At 55.7% G+C, this 25,276-nt stretch overlaps 1 protein-coding gene across 2 annotated transcripts in view; it reads right to left on the bottom strand.

The window, feature by feature from the left end:
* CLMB (calcimembrin) overlaps nucleotides 1-25,276 on the bottom strand; it is a 45,411-nt gene that overhangs the window by 10,248 nt on the left and 9,887 nt on the right. The window contains exons 1-2 of one of the 2 annotated variants that reach the window (XM_037040249.1): nucleotides 20,428-20,656; nucleotides 10,188-10,233 (exon numbers count right to left, since the gene is read on the bottom strand). In XM_037040249.1, coding sequence (XP_036896144.1) covers nucleotides 10,188-10,215 — 28 coding nt within the window. In that variant the 5' untranslated portion in view covers nucleotides 10,216-10,233; nucleotides 20,428-20,656. Of the gene's footprint in view, nucleotides 1-10,187; nucleotides 10,234-20,427; nucleotides 20,657-25,276 lie in introns of those variants that run through there. The other variant, XM_037040248.1, reaches the window with a different exon arrangement.

Below are 25,276 nucleotides of genomic sequence, written 5' to 3'. Positions count from 1 at the left end.
GCGTCCCTAGGGGTGGGGTTGCCAGATCAAATTCAGGACACTTTTTTTTTAGTATACTAAAAAGTATGTCCTGCCCTGGCCAGTGTGGCTTGGTTGGGTGTCGTACCACAAAACAAAAGGTCGTCTTTTCAATTCCAGGTCAAGGCACAAGTCTGGGGTTTGGGTTTGGTCCTTAGTGGGGCGTGTACAAGAGGCAATCGATCAATGCTTCTCTCCCTCTCTCTCTCCCTCCCCTTCTCTCTAAAAATAAATGAATGAATAAATAAATAGTATGTCCCATACAATATTTGGGACATAATGTACATTAGACAATCATTCCTTGTTTATCTGAAATTCAAATGTAATTAGGCATCCTGCTTTACGTTTTTTTCCTCCTATATTTGGCAGTGCTACCAGTTTGGGGGGAACAAGGCACGCGGTCACAGCCTAAGTCAACAAGAGCTTGGCACTTGGGAATGGTGCCAAGGGCAGCTGTTCCCCTGTCCCGGCGTGGCCCCACCGCACGGCCCCACCGCTGGAACTGCAGGACGGCCCGAGCCAGAAGGACTGGCATCCCCAGCTTGCCCTTGCCAGCTGAGTGAACAGAGCAAGTTTTTCACCCCCTCAGAGACTGCTTCCTCGGCTGCAAAGGGGCTAAGTTACAGACGGCAACACGTGGTGGCCCCTTGTGGGAATAAAGATACGAGCTTTCAGCCTGGCTAGCGTAGCTCAGTGGATTGAGCGCGGGCCTGCGAACCACATGATCGCGGTTCAATTCCCAGTCAGGGCACATGCCTGGGTTGCAGGCCAGTTCCCAGCAGGGGACTCACCAGAGGCAACCATACATTGATATTTCTCTCCTTCTCTCCTTCCCTTCCCCTCTAAAGATACATAAATAAAATCTTAAAAAAAAAAAAAAAAGATACGAGCTTCCACCCTAGACCAAGACTCAAAACCCGCAGGGCTCTCACAAGGAGGCATGGTACTAAGTGGAAGGTGTCCGGGGCTGCTGGCCAGCAGCAGGGCACAGTGGGGCCACATCATTAGGACTGTGGTTCCTGCTGTTACAGGGACAACCAGGCAAGGGGATCCTGGGACCAGACTTGTGCCTCGCTCCTCTCCCCTAGTCTTGGCCCTGCCCAAGATATGCCCTTTCTGGGTACAGCCCTCTCCCATGTCCAGTAGATGGGCAGATAGAAGGCCTGTCCCCCTCCATCCTGGACAACTCTAGGGCAACCCTGGCTCCAGAGGACCCATACAACAGAAGGTGCCCTCGGCCAGCCGGGCTTCCCATTGTCCGTGGCGGGAGCGAATGCTCTGAGCACTCCCAGGCCCACGGGTCTGTCCTGCCTCCCAGGCCAGGCCAGGCCAGGCCAGGCCAAGAACAGTTATCGGCTTGTGTGCTAGACTCCAGGCCCAGTTGGTGACCCTTCAAGGTGTGTCCCAAACTCGCTCACTGGTGCTTTGGTTGCAGAGGACCTGGCCCATAGTCATACACACAATCTTAAAGACATTTTGAAAGGGCAGAAAGAATACAGGCACATTTTAGCAGCAACAATGGCCCAGCAGCGATTTCTGGGCACCCACCACATCCCAGGCCCCATTCTCAGCTCCTGACCTGCCTCCTTCCAACCCAACAACAGCCCCGCCCTAGTGCTCATTTTATAGCTAACAACGAAAAGCTCTCATTCAGCGAGTTGAAGACCCTTGGCCAAGTCACGCAAGGTTTGGACCTGTTGGACCAGAGTGATGGCTCCGACTCCGGCACCGAGAGGCCTGCAAAGCACAAAGTAAAAGGATGGGAGGAGGAAAGATCCGAGGTGGACGTGGGCGTGGCACTGCCCTGGCCCAGGCTCCCGTCTGCAGCCCTACCCTGGCGTCCGTGCCCCTATCCTGGCTTCTGAGGCTCCTTGGAAACCATGCCCCCAGGAGGGAGAAAGGCAATTCCTGGGGACCAGGAGAACCAGGCTGCTCAGCCTCCGGGCCAGCTGCATTCTGTCAGGGGATTATTGGCCAGCACAGACCTTACTCAGGAGTCCTGAGCAGCACAAAGCCAGGGTGGCCCTCACTGTGGACAGCCAGAACCGGACAGTGAGTCTCAGCACCTGCCTCCCTGTCCCTTGTGTCCCTTCTCCTTCCTACCCCTCCCTGGAGGCTCAGTCTTCATTCTGCATTCATTCCAAATGCTTCTAGAACACCCGGTCCATGCAAGACTTGGAGGAACCTGCCAGGCAGGAAGAGGTAGGGATGGGGGCGGGGCAAATGTCTGGGTGCCCCGTCAGGTTTGTGGACGCCCTCTGCAACCCAGCTCGGTCACATTCTAGCTGTGACCTTGGGTGGGGACTTTTACCACCTGATGCCCCCGTTTCCTCAGCTGTACACTGGGGGTGATGACCAACTCTCCTCGGTGTGGGAGAGTGGGAGTGGGGTCTGGCTGGAGGCAGTGAACTCCCTGCTGGGCAGAGGGAGTGGCGGCACAGCGGTCTCCACCCCTGGGGGAGGGTCCAGGGACCGCTCATTCCGCAAACAGCGACTGAGTCCCTACTGTGCGCTGACCCAGAGCCAGGGCAGCTGTGGTTCACGACCCCGTGGAACTGGGACAGTAAGGGGGACGGAGGTCTCCTGAGTACTAACTGGTGCACTAGACTGGCTCCTGCCACCTGTTGTGACACTTGACTTCCACACCCAGGGCCCCCCCTCCCTCCAGAGGGAGGGCAGCAGGCGCTGGAGGTTTAGTTCAAGTGGACGGAGACTCAGTCCCTATAGTGAGCCCGGAGGCTGCTCTCTTCAGGGCAGGGCAGGGCAGGGCAAAAGTAAGCGCCATCTGCTTCAGTGTTTATGACAGGTTAGGGTTAAAAAGTAAATTAAAAAAATCATAAAACAGGCTCAGATTCTCCACCCCTCCTCTCAGCAGGCAGGCTGGGGGGCTCCAGCCCTCCAGCTCCTATCTCCAGGGCATAGATCTTTCCAAAAGGTTCCAGAACGAGCCCTGGATTGGAGCCCCCATACCTAGGCTCTCAGCCGAGCTAACCTGCCCCCTGTCACCTTGGGCCCATCTGAAAAGCAAGGACAATGGACCCGGACAGTGGTTCTTACCCTGGGCCGGCCAAAGCTTCGCAAACACACCGGTGCCCAGGACCCACCCACACCACCCACCCTGGAGAGTGGGCCAGGCCCGTGTTTTTCGAAAGCTGGCCACGCAACCCAGATGTGCGGCAGAGGTTGAGGCCCCTGGTCTGGGACAACTGTGGGGCTTCCTGCTGCTCTGCAAAGCAATCCTTGATACCGCACTGCAGCGCCACCGCCCTGCTCAACCCCCACTCCCACCACGCTTGCCTCCTGCGTGTTCATTAGCTCACCAAGTTTGCTGCGATCTCAGGGCCTTTGCACCTGCTCTTCCCTCTGCTGGAACACTGTTCCCTGTACCCACATAGCTGGCCCTGTGACAAAGAGGACCTTGCCCATCTCATGCCCCTTGATTGCACATCCTTCATAGTTCTTGTCACAAAGTCTGCAATCTGGGTCGTGAGTTCAAACATTCATTTCTGTCTCTCCCACGGAGCTCTGTGACATTTGCTGCCACATCCCTGGGCCCGGTGCAGTGCCTGGCATGCAGCAGGTGCTCAGTGACTATCTGCCAGACAAATGAGAAGTTACGCCGGAATACAGCTCTGGTCTGGGCTCTTTCCCCTTGGGAAGGGAGCACCTGCTTGGGTGACAGGTGCTGCTCCGGTGGGTGCAGGGTGGGCAGAGCAGACAGAGGCCCCTGCCGGTGGCCCCATGGGCAGGAAGCCACAGCCCATTTCACAGATGGGAAGGCTGAGGCTCAGGACATTAAGACAATTTCTACCTTGTGGTAGATCTTACCAAGGGACCTTCCCTTTCAGATACTCACCCTGAAAACTGCTCAAAGTATATTAGCCAAATAGATGCCTTTAATCCTCTCCCTTTTCATGCAGCTCCCCATCCCTATTAGTGTAAAATCCCAAATTCCCTGCCCACCTCATCGGCTGTCGCTGTTTCCTAGTCTTTGTCCACGCACTTCCTGCTGCCTGGGACACTGCTGGCTTCCCCACTCTTTCCCAGGCCAGCTCTGGCCAGCTTGGTTGCATCCTCAGTGACGCCATCCCTACCAAGCGCGGGCCAGGGCACTGGTCTCCATCTTGGAGTTCGGCAGTCGGTACTCAGGCCATCTGACCCCAACACCCCAGTTGCAGGGGTCAGGAACCACGGCTGTCCTGCTCATCCCTGACTGGCCCTGGACCAGTACCCAGGAGGGACACAATTGGTGTTTGTGCCGTGAACAATCTCGCCCAACCCCGGACCACAGATGTGAGACAGCTGGGTCCAAGTGTTCACACCACAATGGGCAATATGGATGGTGCAGCTCACGTTGTCACTGTGACCTGTGGCTAGTCTGGGACCTCTAACCCCACTCAGGCAGAACGGGCACCCTAAGTGCCAGCCTCCCCACCCCCACCCTGCCCGGGTCACAGGCCAAGTGGAGGAGAGGCTCTGAGCCCCTGGGTCGGGCAGCCAGGAGACACGCCTGGGCAGTCAAAGGGTCCCAGTGCCCAGCCCCATCGCCACATCCTCAGCAGGGGAGGCTGTGAAAACCTGCTACCACTAGCCAGACCCCACCAGCAGGGCCTCCCACAAAACACCTGACCAGGCGTCCTCAAAATGATCATCACAGAGACACGAAAAACGTCACAAAGACATGGAACTTCTGAGAAACCGTCGCAGCCCAGAGGAGCCTAAGGAGGAGACAAAACACGAGGTGGGACCCTGGGAGAGAACAAGGACACTGGGTAAAAACTGAGGAAATCTGAACAGAGTACGGACTTTGGAATAACGTCCTGGCACCAGTTCAGTGACTGTAATGGACGCACCGCACTCGACGCACGACGTTAACTACTGGGCAAAGTGGCTGGGGGGATGTGGGAATAAAGGCTATTAAACAACCAACCGACCACTGACCCAGGACAAAATCTCTATCTCCCGGCCCTTTCTCACCTGGCCGTGGCTGCCCAGAGGCCAAGCAGCTGGGACCAGCCCTGTCTCAGGAGCCTGTGTTCGTGGTGATGCGAGTTGGCTGGGGCTGGAGCTGGCACCGTCCAGAGGAGGGTGGCACCCTCAGGGGGCCCCAGAGACCACACCAACCCCCATGGAGGCCCACTGGGCACCCCCCCTCCAGTTTGGCTTTCCCCTGTGGCGGTCTCTACACAGTGGGAGCTGTTGCCAGAGAGGGAAGGTGCGCTTGGTCAGCGTGGACAGGGAGCCCTGTCCATTGGACATCGGCTTCAGTGCTCAGCTCAGGTCTTTCTTGAGACCTGGCCCTGGAGATGTTCCCATTCATCCCTCCATTTTACAGATGGGAAAACTGAGGCTGGGGCACATCAAGTGAGTCGCACAGGTCGCAGTTAGTCAGGGGCAGAATGGGATTTGAATTCAGTCCTCTGTGCCCCCTGGGCCACTTCATCAGTGGTTCTCAAACTTGACTGGGCTCCAGACAGAATCTCCCTAGGGTTTGTTAATAACCCCCAGAGCTTCAAACTCAGTAGGACTGGTGGGTCCTGCACGTCCGCATGTCTGACTGGTCCCCAGGTGATATTTAGGCCGCAAGTCTGAGGATCCCACTGACAACCCCAAAGCTCCACCATGCTGCGTCCTGGGCAGTGCCCCCTGCTGCAGACCAGCAGAGAACGTGCTTACGAACCTGGGAAACCACCCCGCCCCCGACAGGCCACGTGACCTTGAGCTCCCCTGTGCCTCAGCCTGTCCGCAAAGCTACCTCCATAGTCCAGCTGCAGTGAGGACGAAATGAGCAGCTGGGCGCACGTGCTCAGGCACAGTGCCGGGCTCACAGGGATGCCCACTCAGCACACGCCAGCCTAACACGAGAGGACACCAGGGAGGTGCTCTTGGACCGGGAATGTTCCAACCCATCACAGCTGCCACGGCCAGGCCCTGGCGCAGAAGGACCCCACTTACCATGCCCACTCTCCTTTGTCACATTCCTCCCTCTCTGCAATGTTGCTCTCTCATGATCCCCCACCTCAGCTGAGTCGTTACTGCCAGTCAGGAGAAGCACATTCCTGCCCCACACGCTGGAGGCTCAGTGGCAAAGTGACTTGTGGTGGGTTGAATAGCGTCCCCCCCAAAAATTCAAAATTCAAGTCCATCCAGAACCTCAGAATGTGGCCTTATTTGGAAATGAAGTCTTTACAGATGTAATTAGTTAAGGATCTTATGATGAGATCATCTTGGATTTCATGCTGGTTCTAAGTCTAAAGACTGGTGCTTTTGCAAGAGGAAAACACAGGGACACACAGGAGAAGGTCATATGAAGACAAGGCAGAGATTGGGGTGATGTGGCCACAAGCCAAGGGACACCTGGAGCCCCCAGGAACCAGAACAGACAGGAAGGATCTTTCTGTCTCCCCACTCAGTGCTTTCAGAGGGAGCGTGGCCCAGGGGGACCCCAATTTAGAACTTCTCACCCCCAGAACTGGGAGTGAGTAAATTTCTGGTGTTGTAAGCCACCCCCCACTGTGTAGACATGTGTTACGGCCACCCTGGAACACAAAGACACCATCATACAGGGCCAAGGTGAAGACTTGGGAGCTCATGTGGGTAAAGTTTCTGGCTACGATGGCTACTTTAAGTCAAATTAAAGCCCTGACTGGTGTGGCTCAGTGAGCTGGGCATCATCTTGCAAAGCTAAAGGTCACAGGTTCAATTCCCAGTCAGGGCACACGCCTGGGTTGCAGTTTTGGTCCTCAGTCGGGGCACGTACGAGAGGCAACTGATTGATGTTTCTCTCCTTCTCTTTCTTTCTCCCTCTCTTTGTAAAAATAAATAAAATCTAATTTTAAAAAAAGTCATACTGAAATGTTTTCCTTTGATGAAGCCAGGCTTCTGGGACCACCCTGCCTGGGCCCCGGCTGTGTGGCCCCAGACCAATGGTACTGCCTCTCTGCGTCTCAGCTTCCTCGCCAGGAAATGGAGTCACATTGGGGCCAACTTTGTGGTGGTTGTGGGGCGAACGAGTCACCCACTAGCGTGCAGAGAACAGGGCCCACCCAGGCTTGGCCTCCCAGGAAGAATTCGCCATTTATCCTAATTATTTGTATAACCCAGATTCTGATTGCTTGAGCTTATCCCAAAGAAATAATACTTTACAAAAAATCAAAAGAGCAAAGATGTTCAAAATGGCATTCTCTACAAAAGCAACAAGTTGGAAACAACCCAAAGACCAGCTCTATTTTTTTTTCTGTTCTAGCAAATTCTATTTCTAATGACATGCAATGAAAATTACTACACAACCCTCTTGAGTAAGAAATGAAGCCTGGCCCTAGCCAATGTGGCTCAGTTGGTTGGGTGTCATCCTGGAAAGCAGAAGGTCACGGGTTCAGTCAGGGCACATGCCTGGTTTGTGGGCCTGATCTCCAACTGGGGTGTGTGCTAGAGGCAACCAATCAGTGTCTCTTTCCCTCTCTTTCTCCTTACCGTCCTCTCTTTAAATAAATAAAATATCAAAAAAGAAAAGAAAAATAAATGAAGCCTGCATAAAGGAAAAATACCCAGTTGCACGTGAGACCCGCTGGAAGTGGCTTTACTGCAGTGAAAGTGACACATTGCTTTGTGGATGGCCGGTTTTAAAGTCCCATTTTCTACAGAAATTTCTTTCTTTTTTAAGTTACACTTTATTGATTATGCTATTACAGTCATCCTGATTCTGCCCCCTCTGCCCCCTCCACCCAGCACCCCCACTCCCTCAGTCCACCCTCCGCCACTGTTCTTGCCCACGGGTCCCGGGACTCGGGCCAACCCAAAGACCACCTCCTGATGCACCTGACACGGCACTGAAGAACTGTGGAAACAACACCACCTTGAAAACGGCAGCACCAGCACCAAATCATTAACTAAATTTTAAAAAAGGTCGCACAGAACTGTATGTGCCAGCGCCACCACCAGGTAAAACTGCGCCTGCTGGCAGCCAGGTAAGAGAAGGCACAGGGACAACTGTGAGGGTCACAGGGACAACTGTGAGGGTCACAGGGCTGCAGGTGTCTGGCACGGTGCGGCTTCCTTGAGTGGGGCGTATTCCTCATGGAAGCAGAGAAAACAAGGCTCTGTAGAGGACACCAAGGCAGCCAGGTTCCTGGGCCTGGGCTATCTTGGTTTAGCACAGGGAGAAGGGCTCCGTGCCCTGCCCTCCCCAGGCATGCCTAGGCCTGTGTTGGCCGAGGCTAGGGAGAGGGCTGGGGGTGGGCAAGGTGCTGGCCCCAGAGCGCTAGCAATGAAAAATGCATAAGCAAACCTGCTTGGTACCGCTGGCTCCCGTTCCAGCACTTAGCTCCTCCAGGGCCCAGCAGGAAGAGGAGGCCCTTTTAGAAGCTCCCAGCCCCAGGAGTACTCTGCCTGCAGCTCAGGCTTTCAGTCCTGGGTGGGGTGATGGGTAGGGGGTGGGAACTCTCGGCATCTGCAGGTCCCAGGTCTCTCCCAGGGCTGAGTCCCCGGCCTACCTTGGGCTGGAAGGTAAGTGACCCCAGAGGTCCCTTCAGGGGCTTAAATATCCTGACACAGAAGCCAAAGGTGGAAGCAGCCTGTTGTCCCTCCGGGGAGGAATGGATGGACCAACTGGGGTCTACGCCCACAGTGGAATATTATTCAGCCCCAGAAAAGACTCTGACACGCACTACAACACGGATGGACCCCGAGGACGCTACGCTGAGTGAAATAGGCCAGTCACAAAAAGACAAATACTGCACGATGCCACTTCCGTGAGGGCCCCAGAGCAGTCACATCCACAGCAGCAGAAGGCAGGGTGGTAGGTACCAGCGGCCGGGGAGCGGAAGGGGGAGTTCGCATTCGGTGGGGACAGTGTCAGGTCGGGAAGATGGGAAAGCTCCGCCTGTGGATGCTGGTGACGGCTGTGCAGCAGTGCGAACGTACTTGGTGTCACCGAGCTGTACACTTAACGACAGCTAAGATGGTAGATTTTACATTATGTATATTCACAATAAAAACCAAAACAAAAAGTTTGTCCTGGCCACCTACACTGTGCCGGGCACGGGGGAGACCTGCAGTGAAGCCTAAGGAGCAGGGTCTTGGGCCTCTAAGGTTGGATCTCTGGACCCCACCCCTGGACTTCCACCTCCTGGAGACACTTCCCCAGCTCCCACCTGGGCTCAGCCTGGAACCTCAGAGGGGCTGGGTCCTGGAGGGATACAGGCTGTTTAGGTCCCGTTAGCACCTTACACCCACTTAGCCAACAACAGCCTGATTTTCTCCAGAGGAATCACTGCTCCCTACTTGCACGTAATCTTGGAAGAGCTGCCCGTCAAGTCGCCCCGCCTCCCACTGAGGGACAGGCATGGGCCCTGAAGGATGGTCCTTCATCCTTGCCTGACCTTCCCCTGCCTCCTGACTTCCTGTGGCAGAGGGATGGAGCCAGGGTCAGCTCCTGGACATCCAGGAGAGCCTGAACTGGTGAGTACACTGCACGTGGGCCGGGGCCATCCAGGGGGACTCCCAGATTTCAGGCTGGGGAGATGTGGGTGGGAGCGTTTGTCATGGAGTAACACATGGGCTCTGAGGGGAGGCCTTGGAGTGGGCCGTAGTGGCCTGGGTGCCCCCAGGCCATCCGGATGCCGGGCAGATGGGCCCAGAGCACAGGACAGAGGTCTGGGTTGCCTCTGCCAACACCTGCAACGCCTCTCAGTGATTCTGTGTCCTTCTAGAACTTTCTCCCTGCTGTCCTTTCCCCTCTCCAAGTTTGCCTTCCCCAGATGCCTGCAGCCCGAACCTGTTATCAGGGTGATAACAGGCCAGTGGAGCAGAGAGCAAGCACCCGTGCGTGCCTGGCACTACACCTAGAGCCTCCTACCCCCTTATTCTCCACAGGCCTGGAACGAATCCCACTGAGGGGGAAACTGAGACCCAGGAGGTGCCGTGACTTTCCCATGTCACTCCACTGCCAGTAAAAGGAAAGGCCCAGAGGAGCCCTCCGAGTAAGGGCCAGCCTTTCTGGAGCGCCCACTATGTCCGCGCATGCTGCACAAGTGGGAGGGGCCGCGCCCTCTGCAGGGCAGCAACGCTAGGGTTTCGGGGTCTGCCCTCTCCTGCCTCGTTCCTTCGCCTCCCCACCCGGCCCCACCCCCACCCCCACCGGAGCTGGTGAGGACAGCAGCCCATCTTACCTTTCAGACAGGACAGCTTCAGCCCCATGGCGGCACTGGTGCGGGCCTGCGGAGAGAGCAGAGGCTTGTTTGTATTGGCCACGTGTGGCCCGGACCCCACCCCTGGGCCCTGATGGGTGCACAACAGGAAGTAGTGGGCAGAGAGACGAGGGCCTCCAGGTCATGGCGCCTGCTGACTACATCTGGGCTGAATTTGCTCAAAGCTGAGTCTGTGCTGGCGGAAAAAACTTTCAGGCACCTCAAAGCTAAACATGCTGGAGGCCGGCTGCAGTCTGGGGTGAAGTTGACAGTGAGGGCGTGGTCAGGGGCTGATGAGGCGGAACCCACACCACCTGGTCTTTTCTTTTAGGGACCACAGATGGCGGCTGACTTTATGCCGTGAGGACCCTCAGCCAGGCTGGGTGCCCCTCTTTTATTTTTATTATTTATTTATTTATTTTTAGAGAGAGGGGAAGAAAGGGAGAAAGACATTGATGTGAGAGAGAAACATCGATCGGCTGCCTCTCATAGACGCCCCAACCAGGGACAGAGTCTGCAACCCAGGCACGTGCCCCGACCGGGAACCAAACCAGTGACCTTTCGCTTTGCGGTACGACGCCCAGCCAACTGAGCCACACTAGCCAGGGCAGGTACCCCTCTTTCAAAGTGCAGGTTCTTTGGAAATCTAACAGATTAGGCTATAAGGGTGTGTGGTCCCCAGTCCATAAGCATTAAAATCATCCCAGCCAGTGCTCCCAGGACCTTCCCGAAATGCGATGCATCCTCAGTGTCCTGGAAACCAGTGAACAGAGGCAGTGGCTGGAGGTGCTTGAGCACCTGTGGGCCCCTGACACCGGATCCTCAGCAACGACCCTGAGAGGCGCTGTTGCCGCCCCGTTTCATAGATGTGGAGATCTGGGCTCAGAGAGGCCGCGTCGCCCAGCTTACTCTGAGAGTGGAGCCAGGATCTGAACATGGGACTGCCCTGACCCCCAGCTGGGGCCCACTCCACGGGGGCCTTAGAGGCTCGTTTCCACTGTGGAGGGCTCCCTGAGTCTTTGAGAGGCCGGTGCGGGGAGCTCAGCCCTCTGTCCATAGGGTGTCCCCTGTATGCCAGGCTGGACAGGAGGGTGGGGGTGGTCACAAGAGGTGACCCCAGATTTCTGACACAGCTCTGAGGCCCCGTGAGAGCCCCAGCCCTTCGCTCTGGGACACATGGTCTGCTTTTCCTGCCCGCAGGCTGGGGTCGAAGGCAGGTGCCCCTGACATGCAACTGTGGCTTTGCCAACACACTCGTATGTTCCGCACCCTCCCAACCTCCCTCATTCCCTGGTGTCAGACCTCCCAGGCCCATCCCCATTTCCCACATGTCCCCCATCCAGGCATCCGATGTGAAAGCGGCCCCCACACAAGTGGATATGAGGCCAAACGGGGCACCACCCCTATGCAGCGTAGACTAGGAGGGCAGACAGACACACCAACTGGCTCTGACAGAGGCATCGCAAGCCCAGGGGAAGCAGAGAGAAGCCAGGGGTGCAGAGGAGGGCTCCTGCCCCAGCCTGGGAGGCCTGGGGAACATGTCCCTACAGATAGGCTGGAGTGCCCTGGCCGGGTAGTTCAGTTGGTTAGAGCATTGCACTGATACACCAATGCCAAGGTGGCAGGTTCAATCCTTGGTCAGGGCATGTACAGGAGTCAACCAATGAATGCATAAATGAGTGGAACGACAAATTAGTGTTTCTCTCTCTCCCTCTCTCTCCTTTTGTTTCTCTCTCAAATCAATAAAAAATCTTAAGAAAATAAAATAGATAAATCAATAAAAGATAGGCAGACGTGGGCCAAGCAGGGAACAGCCTCTCAGGCTCCAGGGACAGAATGTGCAAAGGTCCAGAGGACAAGAAGGGCATGGTCCACAGAAGGAACCAGAGGGAGGGAGGTTGGAGCAGGAACAAGATGAGGAGAGGCAAAGGTGTGGTTACAGGGTTCAGAGGTTATTCTGAGGGAACCAAGCAGCAAGTCTGCATTCTACGGGGCCAGCTAGGAAACCCCAGGGCCCCCAGACCCCAGACCGTCCCTGCATGGGTAGTGCTGATGGGCCCACAGCCTCAGCACCCTCAGGAGCTTGTCAGCAATGCAGCACCTCGGGCCCACCCAGACACACCAAGCCAGACCCAGGGCTTTAACAAGGCTCCCGGGGGCTGTGTGCTTGTTAAGGTCAGAGAAGCTCTGTTCTGGGCCAGAAATTGTACAGCCTGAACTTCGAAGACAGTGGGGCAGCGGGAGGGAAATGCAGCTGCAAGTTGGGGTGACACACAGGCTTGGGAGAGGGTGGGTCCCCAGGAGGGGCTGGTTTGGAGGAGGGGCCAGGATGAAGGCTTCAGTGTTGGCCAGGCTGGGTTTGTGGGGCAGGTAGGAGATGGACTGGAAACGCACACTAGGAGGTGGAATGGGAAAGACTGAGGAAGTGGGGGTGGGGAGAGAGAGGGAGGGAGTAAGAAACATACTGAGAGAGGGCAGGAGAGAGACAGACAGACAGACAGACACTGATGGAGCCAGACTCAGGACGCTGTGTGTGAAAGGAAGTGTTCCCCGCTCAGGAGCAGGCCCAGGGCGTTGCTCCCCAAGCTGGGACCAGAGCCCGGCTCAGTCATGCGACCATAAGCAGGCTCCCAACCATTCTGGGCGCCACTTTTCTCTTAAAATGGGGACGATGCACGTGCAGCCTCATCGAGTAGCAGCGGGAACTGAATGTCGAGGCCGATGGCTGTACAAGGGCTTCACTCTGTGCCAGGCACACAGCAGAAGTCCAAGAGTGTCAGCTGCTGTTTTTCAGGACAGCGGGGCAGGGATGGGCAGTACTGGACCCCAGTGGGGCCTTTTCTCCGGGGTCATGCTCCTCAGATTGTGGTCCTGGACCAGCGGCACAGGCACCACTGGGAACCTGTGAGAAATGCAGGCTCTCAGGTCCCACCCCCGACCAAAGGTTCAGGAGATGCATTCCGACAATACCCACGGGGTGCTTGTTACCGTGGGTAACAAGTGCTAAGTGCTAAGCATCTTCCCGGCACATCGGCACACGGGGAGCACCTGGGTGCTTTTAAAAAATACCTATGCCTCAGTCCCATCCCAGAGATTCCGGCATAATTGGCCTGGGGTGTGGCCTGGCACTGGGACTTCTAAAAGCCCTACAAAGAATTTTAATGAGCTGGATGAGATGTTAAAGACAGGGTTCCCTTCTCAGAGGAAAAGGTTGAGCTGGAGCTGGTGGAAGGCACAGCCTCAGGGAACAATGGGCGCCGTTCTTGAGCATCACTGTGAGCCCCAAGCAGGGCCCCTTCACAGAGATTCGTGGCCAGTGGATCCTCACAAGAGCCCTGTGAGTTTGGGACCATTTCTATCCCCACTTCGCAGATGGGAGAGCTGAGGAACAGAGAGGACAGTCAACTTGGACTCCAGAGCCCAGACTTCCAAACACAGAGCTTTCAGGTGGATGGTAGCACAGACCTTGCTTCTGTCTCTCTCCCCGGCCCTCCCCAGGTGGGGTCTGCCCCTACCCCAGGGGTCCTGCAGCCAACGTCGGATCATTAACAAAGAAACCCAGGGCCCCTGATGGCCGCCGGGAGAAAGACACAACATGGCAGCCACACGCACGCTCTGCACAGCACAGTGCACTCTGATTTTATGGTCTGTTTTCTTTTTAAAGTGTTGGTCACAACCCACTTAAGAGGTTTTACGACAGGTCCCATCCCAGGGTCTGAACAATGATTTATGCTGAGGTCCTTGCCAATGAATCAATACCGGGACTTATCGGTAAAACACTCCAGAAAAAAGGGGGCGCAGGGAAGACACACAGCAAGAGAAGGGGAGGAGGCCTGCTGCCGCAGCTGAGAAACGGAGCTCATTCCACACTTGCGTGTCTGAGACGTATAAAGCAGTCACAGGGAAGGCAACAGCCTGCCAGGGCAGAACGCAGGGCCGATGCTCCGTCTGAGGATTCAGATCACGGCGTGGTGTTCCGTGAGAGGGTCCTTGCTTCGAGGAAACGCTGACATGCTTGGGGTCAAGGTCATCGTTTCTGCAATTTCACTTTCATACGGCTCAGCCAGACATCATGACACACACGTGTATGTACAGAGAAAGCCGGTCATGCACACGTGGCAAGGTGCTCACGTCTTGTGCTGCATACACAGGACTATTCTGCGCTCTGGCAGTTTTTCTGTGCGTGTCAGGCTATTTGAAGAGAAGAAGTCGACAAAGGAAGGAGAAGCAGATAGAGGCAGAGCAAGTCAGTAGGTTACCTCTCCTCTGTGTCCAGCAGCGCAGCTCCCAGCAGCCACACACAGTCTGTGGTTTTGTGTCAGACCTGTGTTCCCAGACCCCTCTGCCTGGCTGGAGGCGCACCCTAAGGACGGGGCTCTGGCTTTGTTCGGGAGGGCTCTGCGCTGTGCTGGGCCGGGGGCACCACCTCCCAGAAGAGTTGTCTGAACTGGTAGGTTTTGTCCCCAAAGCTGTCTTGTAACTTTAAAAATATGTATTTCACCCTGGCTTAGTTGGCTTAGTTGGTTGGAGCATCATCCTGTACACCAAAAGTTTGCAGGTTCGATTCCCGGTCAGGGTACATAGCTAGGTTGCAGGTTCAGTCCTCTGTCAGGGCACAGACCGGATGAAACTGATGAATGTTTCTCTTTGTCCCTCCCTCCCCACCTCTCTAAAGCCAATAAACATATCCTTGGGTGAGGATAAAAAAATACCTATCTCAAAACATTCAGGGAAGGAAGAAAAGAAGCCAGAAAACAAAAGGAAACAAGAGGACGAGGGCCCTGACCAGTGTGGCTGGATTGGTTGGGTGTTGTCCCGAAAACCGGAAGGTCGCCAGTTAAGTTCCTGGTTGGGGCACAGTCTGGGTTTTGGGCCTGGCCCCTGGTCGGGGTGCATATGGGAGGCAACCCATCAATGTTTCTCTCCCTCACTTTCTCCTTTCCTCCCCTCTGTCTAAAAATAAATAATAAAATCTTTAGGAAAGAGAGAGAGAATGAGGGCCCAGGAGGGCCCCCTCCCGGATTTCAGGAACGCTGGGGGACCAGAAACTTCGCCAGAGTGGGGCAGACGTCACGTCACGTCGCGTCACGGGCTCATCTCCATGGACAGCATTCTATTTCAGGTTTTTGAAATTCCCCAGTGGAGAGCTGGCACAAACCAACGGTTCCCATCCCAACCCATGCTGCTGCGGCTCTTATCCCTGTGTGTCTGCTCCCCACCAGGACAGGAGGAGGGCAGTGGGCTGGGCCCGGGGACAAGGGTGAGAACCAGGCACCTGCAGGAGCTGTGGGGCCCCATCCGGTCGGTCTGTCTCCTCTCTGTGCCTGAAGTGCTCAAGTCCTGCCCACCCCCTGGCTTTGGGGCTCTCACCTGCAGAACAGGCACCTGGCCCCAGCCCCTGGGAGGGGGCCGGAACAGCCATCCCTGTTGTCACTGTTATCGTCACTGTCATAATATCACCGCAGAATACTCCCACGAGGGCCCCAGGGTCCCTACGCTGCCCTTCGGTGTGGCCGCTGTATCCAGAAGTGCTCCCAGGGGTGCTGTGATGGGTGGCGGCCCCACCCCTCCACTCCCTCTCTCCAGGGCTCTCCCTCAGGGCTGCCAGGTCAGGGCCAGCCCCCCCGCTGAGGCTACAGATGCTTTTATGGGAGAGCCCCCCCACACCCCACAAGGGGGCTGCGATGTTCAGAAAGGAGGGATTAAAGCTTGATGCTACACCTGTCTGAATGGAAGTCAGGCAGCTGCCTAACTGTGGGGAGGGGGGGCTCCTCGCACCTTAAACTTCAGCGTCACCATGACAATAACAGCATACGTATACCATGCTAATGCTTTCTAGAGGCCAAGTCCTGGGCTGAGTTCATTATAGAAACGGTTCCATGGAACCCAAACAACGCCTTGAGAAACATCACTGCAATCCCCACAGCACAGCTGAGGGAAGGGAGCTCCAGGGGGTCAAGGGCTAAGAAGCCACAGCTCTGGCAGGTCGACGGCCAAGGCCCAGGCTGGCCTGGCCACACACTTCAGGGCTACGACATTCTGCACGCCACACTTCATCACTGCACTTTGTTACAAAGATGCACAGTTTCATGATTAGAAAGTAAAGATTTAATGGGAGGGGGCCCCTTAGCATGGCAAGATGGCACCAGCTCAGTCAGGTCCATCAGAACTGCTGGTTTAGGTATACATGTACTCTCTCTTTCACACATTTGCCTGAGTGTGAAAAACCTCCCTTTCAAATCGAATCAGGCTCTGTTTATATGTTCCCTTCAAAACATCAGATGAATTATTTGTACAACAGCTTGAAGTAGAACAGGTTCTTTCCTGCACCCAGGCAGAAAAGCCTCCACCAACAAAGGGCCAGGACAGGATCCTCTCCAACGACAGAGAGGTGCAACGACAAAAACTCACTTCCTCCCACAGGGCTCCGCCCTCCTCCCGGGGTGGGGAGGCAGGCGGGTGTCTGCCGCCCTGCACCCGCACAGCCTTCCTGAAAACCAGGACCGTCTCCAGCACCCTTGGCCAAGTCCTCTGCTATTGTTTTCAGAGCAGCCTTGAAGATAGAAGCCATAAACTACCAGCCCACAGCGGTGAGTGTGTGCTAGCTCACCGCCTGCAGGTTTTCGGTGCAAAAAGTAAACGAACGTGTTCTTTGCAGAGTAAAAAGTAATTAAGATGGAGCACTACCTGCAGGAGACACCAGAACCACTCGCCGGCTGGAGGGCCCTGCTTTTACAATTCTGGCACCAAGGTCTGCTGCTTCCCTCTCAGCTATTACTTTCGTGGATCGTGAGTGTTGGTCTAGAGGGCGAGATAAATCTTCCTGGGGCGAACTGCAAATCTAGACCTGGAAGTGGGTGTAGAAGAAGGTTGCCAGATAAAACATAGGATGTCCAATTGCTGCGTGGGGCACGCTCACACTGGAAATTAGTCATCATTTATCTGCAATTCAAATGTAACTGAGCATCTCGTGTTTTCATTTGCTAAATCTGGCAACCCCACGCAGAGGTTGTCAGAGGTTGTCGTGTTTCTAATACCTGGGTTTCCCAGATGAGGCCATGGAGGCCCAGAGAGGGAAAGTGAGTGCAAGGCGGGGTCAGGCTGATCTTGGTCTCTGTACAGCCGCCTCCCAGATGAAATCAGAACAACCCTGTGAGGCCATGACTCACCTCGGTGCCTCACCTTCCCTCCTTAACAAAGACCTCACTTGAGGACCAAGGGCAGGGGTGAAGAATCAGAGCTGAGGAATGCATCTGTTTGCCCAGGAGGGTGGACCCACCAGACCAGACAAAAACAGGCTGCACTCCTGCTGGGAGAATCTGAGGAACCTCAAGGAAGAAGGTGCTAACTAACGGGCCAGCCATGCTGGGCTCCCACTGGGCACATGGCAAATCTTGGTTTTCTTCCTTCTTTAGAAAAGGCATTTTCTTTTTTGCCACAGGATTAGAATTCCTGCAATTCCAGCCAAAGGAGCTGTGCTGGGAACAGATGCTACAAGCGTCAACATGCCTTCTATCCTGGTACACAAGTGCAAACATGAGCATCTTCCTGGCTTTAGCCCATGGACCTGCAAGAGGCCTCGAGCTCCTCTCCGATGGGCAGGGCAGCTTTGGGGCCCACAGGGAATCCCCCAGAGGAAGTGAAAAGGGGCTGGGGTGGGAGGAGGGGCAGGGTGCCCACTGAAATAGCAAGCTGCTTCTCTATCACAAGGCAGTATCTCGGGCCACCTGCAGTCTAGCCTCGGCCTCCCACTGATGGGCCAAGTAACTCTGAGCAAAAGACTTGCTGTGTCCTCCTGCTCTGGGCCTCTGTGTGGTCAGCTCGATGCTGATGATGTGTGTACCTTTCATGTTATGTGTCAATACAAATGTTCACTGAAAAGTCGGGGATATGCTATTAGAAGTCAGGTGAGTGGTTAATTAACCACAGGGTTAACTGAAAAGCATATATTTGTTTTCACAGCAGCTTTGAAGACAGACGTCACAAAGCTCAGCCCACAGCAGCGAGTGCCCGCCGGCTCACCCCCGGCAGGTTTTCGGTGCAAAGATTAAAGTAAACTACTGTGTTCTTTGCACCAAGTCAAAGGCAACTACCATGTGGCACTGCCTATGGGAGACACAGAACCACCCACTGGCTCCAAGGGGAGAAGGGGCTTGCAGGGGCAGGAGGGGCTTCCTGAGGAAAACCTGTTTCTCGATGTGGCTGTGCACTTCTGATGTGTACATATTACTGCATGTCTGTTATGCTGTGATCTCTTCACTGGGGAGGGGGTTGCACTTGGTGGTCTCAGAGGTATGGCCTTGTCTCTGCTATATTCAAGAGCAAGGCACTGTGAGAGCTTGGAGTTCAAGCCCTGGCCTTGCTGCTTACCCACCCTGTGACCTTAGGTCATTTCACCTTGACAAGCCTCTGGGTCCTCATCTGTAAAACGGGGCTGTAACAGTGTTTGGCCAGAGGATGAAAAGGGAAAATGCAGCCCTGGCTGGTGTAGCTCAGTGGATTGAGCACGGGCCTGCGAACCACAGGATCGCAGTTCGATTCCCAGTCAGGGCACATGCCTGGGTTGCTGGCCAGTTCCCAGCAGGGGACTCGTGAGAGGCAACCATACATTGATATTTCTCTCCTTCTCTCTTTCCCTTCCTTGCTAAAGATAAATAAATAAAATATTTTTAAAAATTAAAAAAAAACCAGAAACATTTAAAACTATTGTTAAAAAAAAAAAGAAAAGAAAAGAAAAGGGAAAATGCAGGAGATGGGCACCAGGACTCAGCGCAAGGTCTGGCATGGGGCAAGTGCTCAGTAAACATGAACTACCGCTGCTCTCTTGTCCACTTAAGGGAGTTCCCATGTCTAGTCTCCAGAGGGACTCTAAACCTGGGGCTCGGGGGCCCCACTGCCAAAAGAAGGTCTTCCAGGGAGAGGAGATTAGGCATCGGAGCTTCCAAGCTCCTTGAAGCTAGCAGAGGGATTAAGTCTTTCCATAAATACACGGCCTCCCTCCTATCCCAAGGATGAGGTACCCGGGGTGGGGACACAGAACCTAAGGAGGGTATAGCCTAGACATGTTAAGAGGTCCTTTAATTTTTTTAAATTTTGTATATTGATTTTAGGGGTGGGGGGGAGAGAGAGAAACATCAATTTGTTGTTCCATTTATTTATGCATTCATTGGTTGCTTCTTATATGTGCCCTGACTGGGGATCGAACCCACAGCCTTGGCAAATGAGGACAGTGCTCTAACCAAGTAACCCACCCGGTCAGGGCCAGAGGGTGCTTTCTAGTTAATCCGCCCCCAAACAGGGGCTCCCAAGCACTCCTGGGAGCTGGGCAGAAACGCCAGAGCATGCCCATTCCGGTGCGCCCTTCTGAGCCTCAGCCTCCTCATCTGTAAGATGGGTGTTGTTCCACAAAGGTTGCTATCTCTTAAGTGCCTTCCCCCTCACTACCTTTCAACTCCTCTTCCTCCCTCTTCCTCACTGATTCAGAGTTGCTCAGACTTTTCTCTCCATTCTATCAGGCCTAACAGCCAGCCAGGGGCAGTCTGAGAGAAGTCCCAACCACCCCAGACCCCAGCAGAGCTGTGGGTCCCCCTTTATAAAGAGTGCCTCCCCGCAGTTTCGCTGAGCTCAGCGGGCCAGAAGTCGCGCGTGCGTTCACACTGGTCGCCCTTTGCGGTTGCAAACCCACTTTGATGCCCTGGAAGCCAAGGGGGCCCCTAAGTGAGGCAGTTCATAAATAATATATTTTGAAGTACTCGATAGAGGGGAAATGGTTCCTCTCGAGGCCTCCTGCCCCCACCCTGTCCGGGCTCCTTTCCAGCTTTGAGGAATGACGGTTTGGTCCCTTCCCAAGGAACTCGTGACAGAGCAGAGTGTCAGGTGAAGAGTGGGGGGCAGAGGTTCCGCGGGCAGGGACACACCCCCACCCGCTCGGTGCAAGTTGCAACACGACCAGAAGGGGCCCAACTTTCCCCAAAATCGCTTCTCCGCAGAAAAGTCTGCGAGAAGTTCGGGAGATTACCGGGCCCGAAAGGGTCCCCCTACCGTCGCGGTGGTCCCTTACCCTCCCCGGAGCAAGCCTGTCCAGCGGCCGCAGCTTGAGGGGCGTGGATGCCAGTGAGCGGGGCTGCAGCCCGGGAAGAGCAGCGTCTACTGGAAGGGGTGGGTGGGGTAGGGTGGGTAGCGCCGGACGGGCACCGGGACGCGCAGGGCGCAGAGCACTCACCGCTTCCTGGTGGGCTCACTGCCGAGCCGTGCCCGGGGCGTGCGGGGCCCGCCCGGGCGATAGTGGCCGCGGCGGCAGCCGGGCTCGGGTGGCCGCGGCAACCAGCCTGCAAGAGAGAGCAGCGTGGGTCATGGCCCAGGCCCGACAGTGCGCTGGGGGCCGTTTTGCCCCGGCCCACGGTCCGGACCGCCGCCGCGCGCGCCCGCCTCCAACCGCCCCTTCCCGACTCCTTGAGGCGGTGCTGACTGCAGCCCCGCCCAGCCCGCGGGCGCCGGATTGCACCGGCCCAGAGCTGGGGCGGCACCCGGCGGAGCTGGCTCGCCCGTCGCCTCCCTAGGGAGGATGACTGGGGCGCGCCCGCTTGCGTCTCCGGCATCCCGGACTCCCCGCCACGCCCCGCTTGCCTCAGTTTGCTCTCGCTGGATCCTGGGGGAACCGGACGAAAGTTTGGGCCGCGGTCCAGTGGAGGCTCCCCACTGTGCGCCCCTGCTCAGATACCAAGCTTTCGGTGGCCGTTCATCCCAGCCTTGGGTGGTGAAAAGGGGTGCAACCTTCCCCCATACCGGGTGTCCGTGCCAGAGTGAACCCCACCCCCTGGCTGCGGAGAGGTAAGGGGAAAAGTGGGAGGCTGCCCCATCTCTATCCACAGCCCCACGCCCCTGCTCTGGGCCCTGGGGTGACATAAGCCATAAACCCCGCCCCCCGCCTTGTGGCGGAAGCTGGGGGGCTTCGGATAGCCCTCAAGATCAAAAAGGGTGGTGTTAGGCCCTGGCCCTTTGCCTCTCAGCACGCGCTTGGGGGTGGGCCCAAGAGTGGGTGTCAGGAGTTGCCTTCTGGTGGCTGAGCGGACGGACTTCAGGGCTTTGATGACTCCCAGCAGGGAGTCATCCCCCAGTTCCCTTGGTGTGGGTGCAGGGCCTTTTATCCACGTGGGTTTCTTAGGAGGCTCCCACTCACTACCAGGCGGCCTTTGCAGGCACATACCCAGCTTGCTTGGAGAAACGAAAGCCGTCCCCTGCCATGTGTTCTTCCTGTCATTGTCACAAGCCTATCATGCCAGCACCGTCTTACAAACCCCAGCTTTGAACACCCCATGTCCTGTGTCCTTCTGGAGCGTTAGAAAGGGAAACCGAGTCACAGAGCAGGACAGTCACGCTCCTTTGGTGAATTCAGGCAAAAATCATGTCAGCATCAGAGCTGTGTGTCCTCCCCTTGACTCGTTCCTAGAGATGTGATCTCTGGTTCCTCTGACCACATCAAGTCCAGCATGATGGGCAGAAAACATATCATGTCCTCCCCAGATCGAAGGACAGAAGGGGGCAGGGTTAGGGGCAGGATGGCCCTTCCACCTGTCCCCACTCCCTAACCTTGGAGGGAAGGTGGGCTGCTGGCTGCCAAGAGGCCTGTGTCCTTTTTGCTCCCCTGATGGGGGTAGCCGAGGTGGGGAAGCCCAGGATGGCGGGCACAGCCACTCCCGTTCTTGTCCCAGAGGAATGGGGAAGGGCCTTTCCCGGACAGCCTCGTGCAGGCGGGATGCAGGATGTTGGGCGTGAGCTCAGCCTGCCTCTGGGCCCTGTTTCCGCAGAAGACGGGGGTTCATTCGTTTCCCCCACACTTCAGAGTATCTTCTCTACCCGTCCCCCGGGGTAGCCCAGTGAAGAGGCTGCCTGTGAGCCCTGATGTCACCCCCTGCTCAGGACAGCTGTCTGAGGTGTGGGTCTTTGGGCACGGACACGTCACAGGTCACCTAGCCCATTAACAGTGGTCTGTCCCACTCTTGCATTCTTCTGCCTCAAGCCTCCTGCCCCAAGCGGAGAGGAGCCACCAGTCTCAGGAGACTTTGGCCCAACCCTCCTCTGCCTGAGGCAACAGGGTGCTGGGGGTGGGCTGCGGATGGGGCACTGAGGAGAGCAGGCCCAGGAGCGTTCCTTCGGTCAACTGGGTACTGTGTGGACGGAGGTAAGGGATGGAAGGAATCCCCGTTAATATGCTCCCCCAGCCTCGCCCCCAGGCCTCCCCTCCTTGAGGACCCCTCAAGGTCTGTGCTTTAGTATCAGAGTGTCTCAGTGTCTGGTACTCTGGCATTTGGGAGTGGGTCACTCTGTCCTGGGGGCTGCCCTGGACACTGTAGGATGTTGAGCAGCATCCCTGGCTTCAGCCCCTTCATCCCAAGTCGTGATGACCAAAAATGTCTCCAAGACATTGTCACCTGTCCCTCGGAGGCACAATCCCTCATGCCAGTTGATAATCCAGGGGTTTCCAGCCCTGGCAGCCTGCCAGGATCACTGGGAACTAAACACAGAAATCGATAAAAATGAATAAAGCGATCACCCAGGCCCAGCTCGCCCAGGCGTCGTGACCTCATGGTTTTAGGTGGGGCCTAGGTGTGGGCGTTTTGTAAAAATTCACAGGTGACGGTACTCGGCGACCCCCATGGAGAACCTCAACACTAGTCAGAGTCCACGGTCGAGACCGGAAACTGAGGAGGTAAATCAAGCAAATGCAGGTGTCAAACTTGTGTGTGTCCTGATTGGGGCAAAGCAACTCGGAAAAGATATTCGTGAAATAGTAGCAGAAAATTAAACCCAGTCTGGGTACTAAATAATATAAACACGATGACTGATTTAACAGATGCGGTCGTGGTATCACTGTGTCTTTAAAGCCCTCCTCCGTGATAGATGTGGAAACGTATTTGTGACTGAATTTAGTATGAAGACTGGATCTGTTTCGACAGACTTCTGGAAAATAAAAAGTAGGTAGAATGAGGGTGGGGGAGTGGAGAAAAAGAAACAATAATGAAATAATGTTGATAAGTGTTAAAGTTAAGGGATGGACACCTGGAGGTTTATTATACTAGTCTCTCTATTTTTATGTGTTTGAAATTTTCTGAAATATAAAGAAAGGTTTTTGTTTGAGAGAGAGAGTTCACTTGGACATTGTGTTTTTGGCCAGGTGAGGTGCCCTGTCCCCTGAGGAATTTGGCCTTGGTTTTGGGGTGGGGGGTAACGGGGAGCTGAAGGTGGGGACCCCCTGGGCACTGAGAGGAGAGTTTAGTTCAATGGGCTCACCCCGTAGCACCCACTTGGAAGCAGCTGCAGCGATTGAAGAGGGGGGAGGCATCCTTGAACCCACAGACTCGGGAGAATAAGCTGGGGCAGTAGCCCCACACCTGCCTGTGATCAGGATCACCTGGAGCTTTGGGCGAAGGCAGGTGCTGGAGGTGGGGATTCCTAGGTGAGGGCCGTGTGTGTGTGTGTGTGTGTGTGTGTGTGAGCCGGCCCCTCACAGCTGTTCCCCAGAGCCTTCTCTCCTTAGCCCACGACCCCTTGGTCTGCAGAGGAAGTAGGAGTCAAGTAACTAGACAAGTCTGCCCCTCCCCTCAGGGAGTAACGGTTTGGAGAGCAACTTCCTGTGCATGATTCTACAAGAGTTTCAGAGTCCGCATGCTTGGCATGGTTCTAGGCGCTGAGAATATGGCAAATGAATGGGCCACCAAAACCCCTTACCCCTCATGGATATGTGAGTCTGGGTGCTGAGAAGGAAAAATAAAACAGGAGGAGGCTCTAAAGGGCAGAAATGGAGAACTGCAGTTTTAGACAAGATGAACAAGAGGGGACCCTTTGAGAAGGTGGCCTCAGAGGGAGCCCCTGAGGGGAGTGGGGAAGCCTTGTGGCTGATCAGGAAGAAATGCTGGCTGTGGGAGTTCTGGGTGCAGCCCGGGACAGGCACAGAGGGATCAGGGCTGTAGGCCAGCTTCCTCTGCTGCCCTTCCTCCCCGGCCCCTCCCCACCCTCGCTCAGTTAACTCTTTCGTGGCTCTGAGCAAGTGTCTCTCTCTGGACCCCATCAGCCACGGCAGACTGTTGTGGGACTCCGACGTGATTGTTGCAGGGCTGCCTCTGCACTCACAGGTGAGCCTGCGAGGGCAGGGGCCGGGTCTGCACTGCTGGCCGTTCCCACCCCCACCACGGGGCACAGAGCCGCGCAGTGCAGGCACACCCCACTTCCTCACAGAACAAATGGGGTTTGGATGAACCCATGAAGAACTCTTAAGTCCTCGGAAGGTTTCCGGGGGACCAGGGGGGCCAGGCACATCCCAAGTAAAGAAGCAGGTGCCACTGTTCATTCCCAAAGGAAGCCATCTGCCAAATGCCAAACCAGTGGAGTTGACCCAGGGAGCTGCAGAGAAGTGTCTCTGTGAGGCTGCCGTGCCCAGAAGCAGCGGGAGGCTGTTCTGTCTGCATGGCCTCGGTCATTTGTGCCCCTTCTCAGTTGTCAGAGGGGAGCTGAGGTGAGGAGAGGGATGATGCCACACCAGGAGGGGGCCAGTGGATGCAAAGAGAAGGTCAGGGCTGAGATGTCACTGGCCAGCAGGTGTCTTTAGGCGCCCGGAAGGACATCAGGGCAGCCCTGAGGCTCAGTGGGGCTCAAGTGCCGACTGAAAGTCATCCCATTCAGGATGGCCTCGAGCAGAAGCGCTTGGGAGCCCCCATGGTGCAGGGAGTGAGGGCCCCTGCACACGGGCCTCCTAGCAGACCTTGTGTGAGTCTGGGAAGCCGTGGGTCTTACAGATCACCATGGCACAACCTCCCCACGCCCTGGGCACACAACCCAGTCACATTGGGCTTTGGAGGTGTTCAGGCCCAGAGGGGCCCCACAGGGTGCCATGGAGGGCTAAGAGGGATGAGATCTTTCCACGTACAACTCCCCAAGCTCCAGAAGCAGTTAGCCCCCTATCTGAGGCAAGTCTCCGAAATTCAGCTCTGTATTCCACAACTCAACGATCATTTATGAAGCACAGAAGTAGGTTAAAGAAGGCTTCAGATTCTTTGTTCCGCTCCCTGTTGAGA

The sequence above is a fragment of the Sturnira hondurensis genome, unplaced genomic scaffold (assembly GCF_014824575.4).
Source record: "Sturnira hondurensis isolate 20B ecotype Veracruz unplaced genomic scaffold, ASM1482457v3 Scaffold0002597, whole genome shotgun sequence".
Classification (NCBI taxonomy): Eukaryota; Metazoa; Chordata; class Mammalia; order Chiroptera; family Phyllostomidae; genus Sturnira; species Sturnira hondurensis.
Note: the sequence above shows the minus strand (reverse complement) of the source record. Positions and strands in the feature narration are given on the sequence as shown.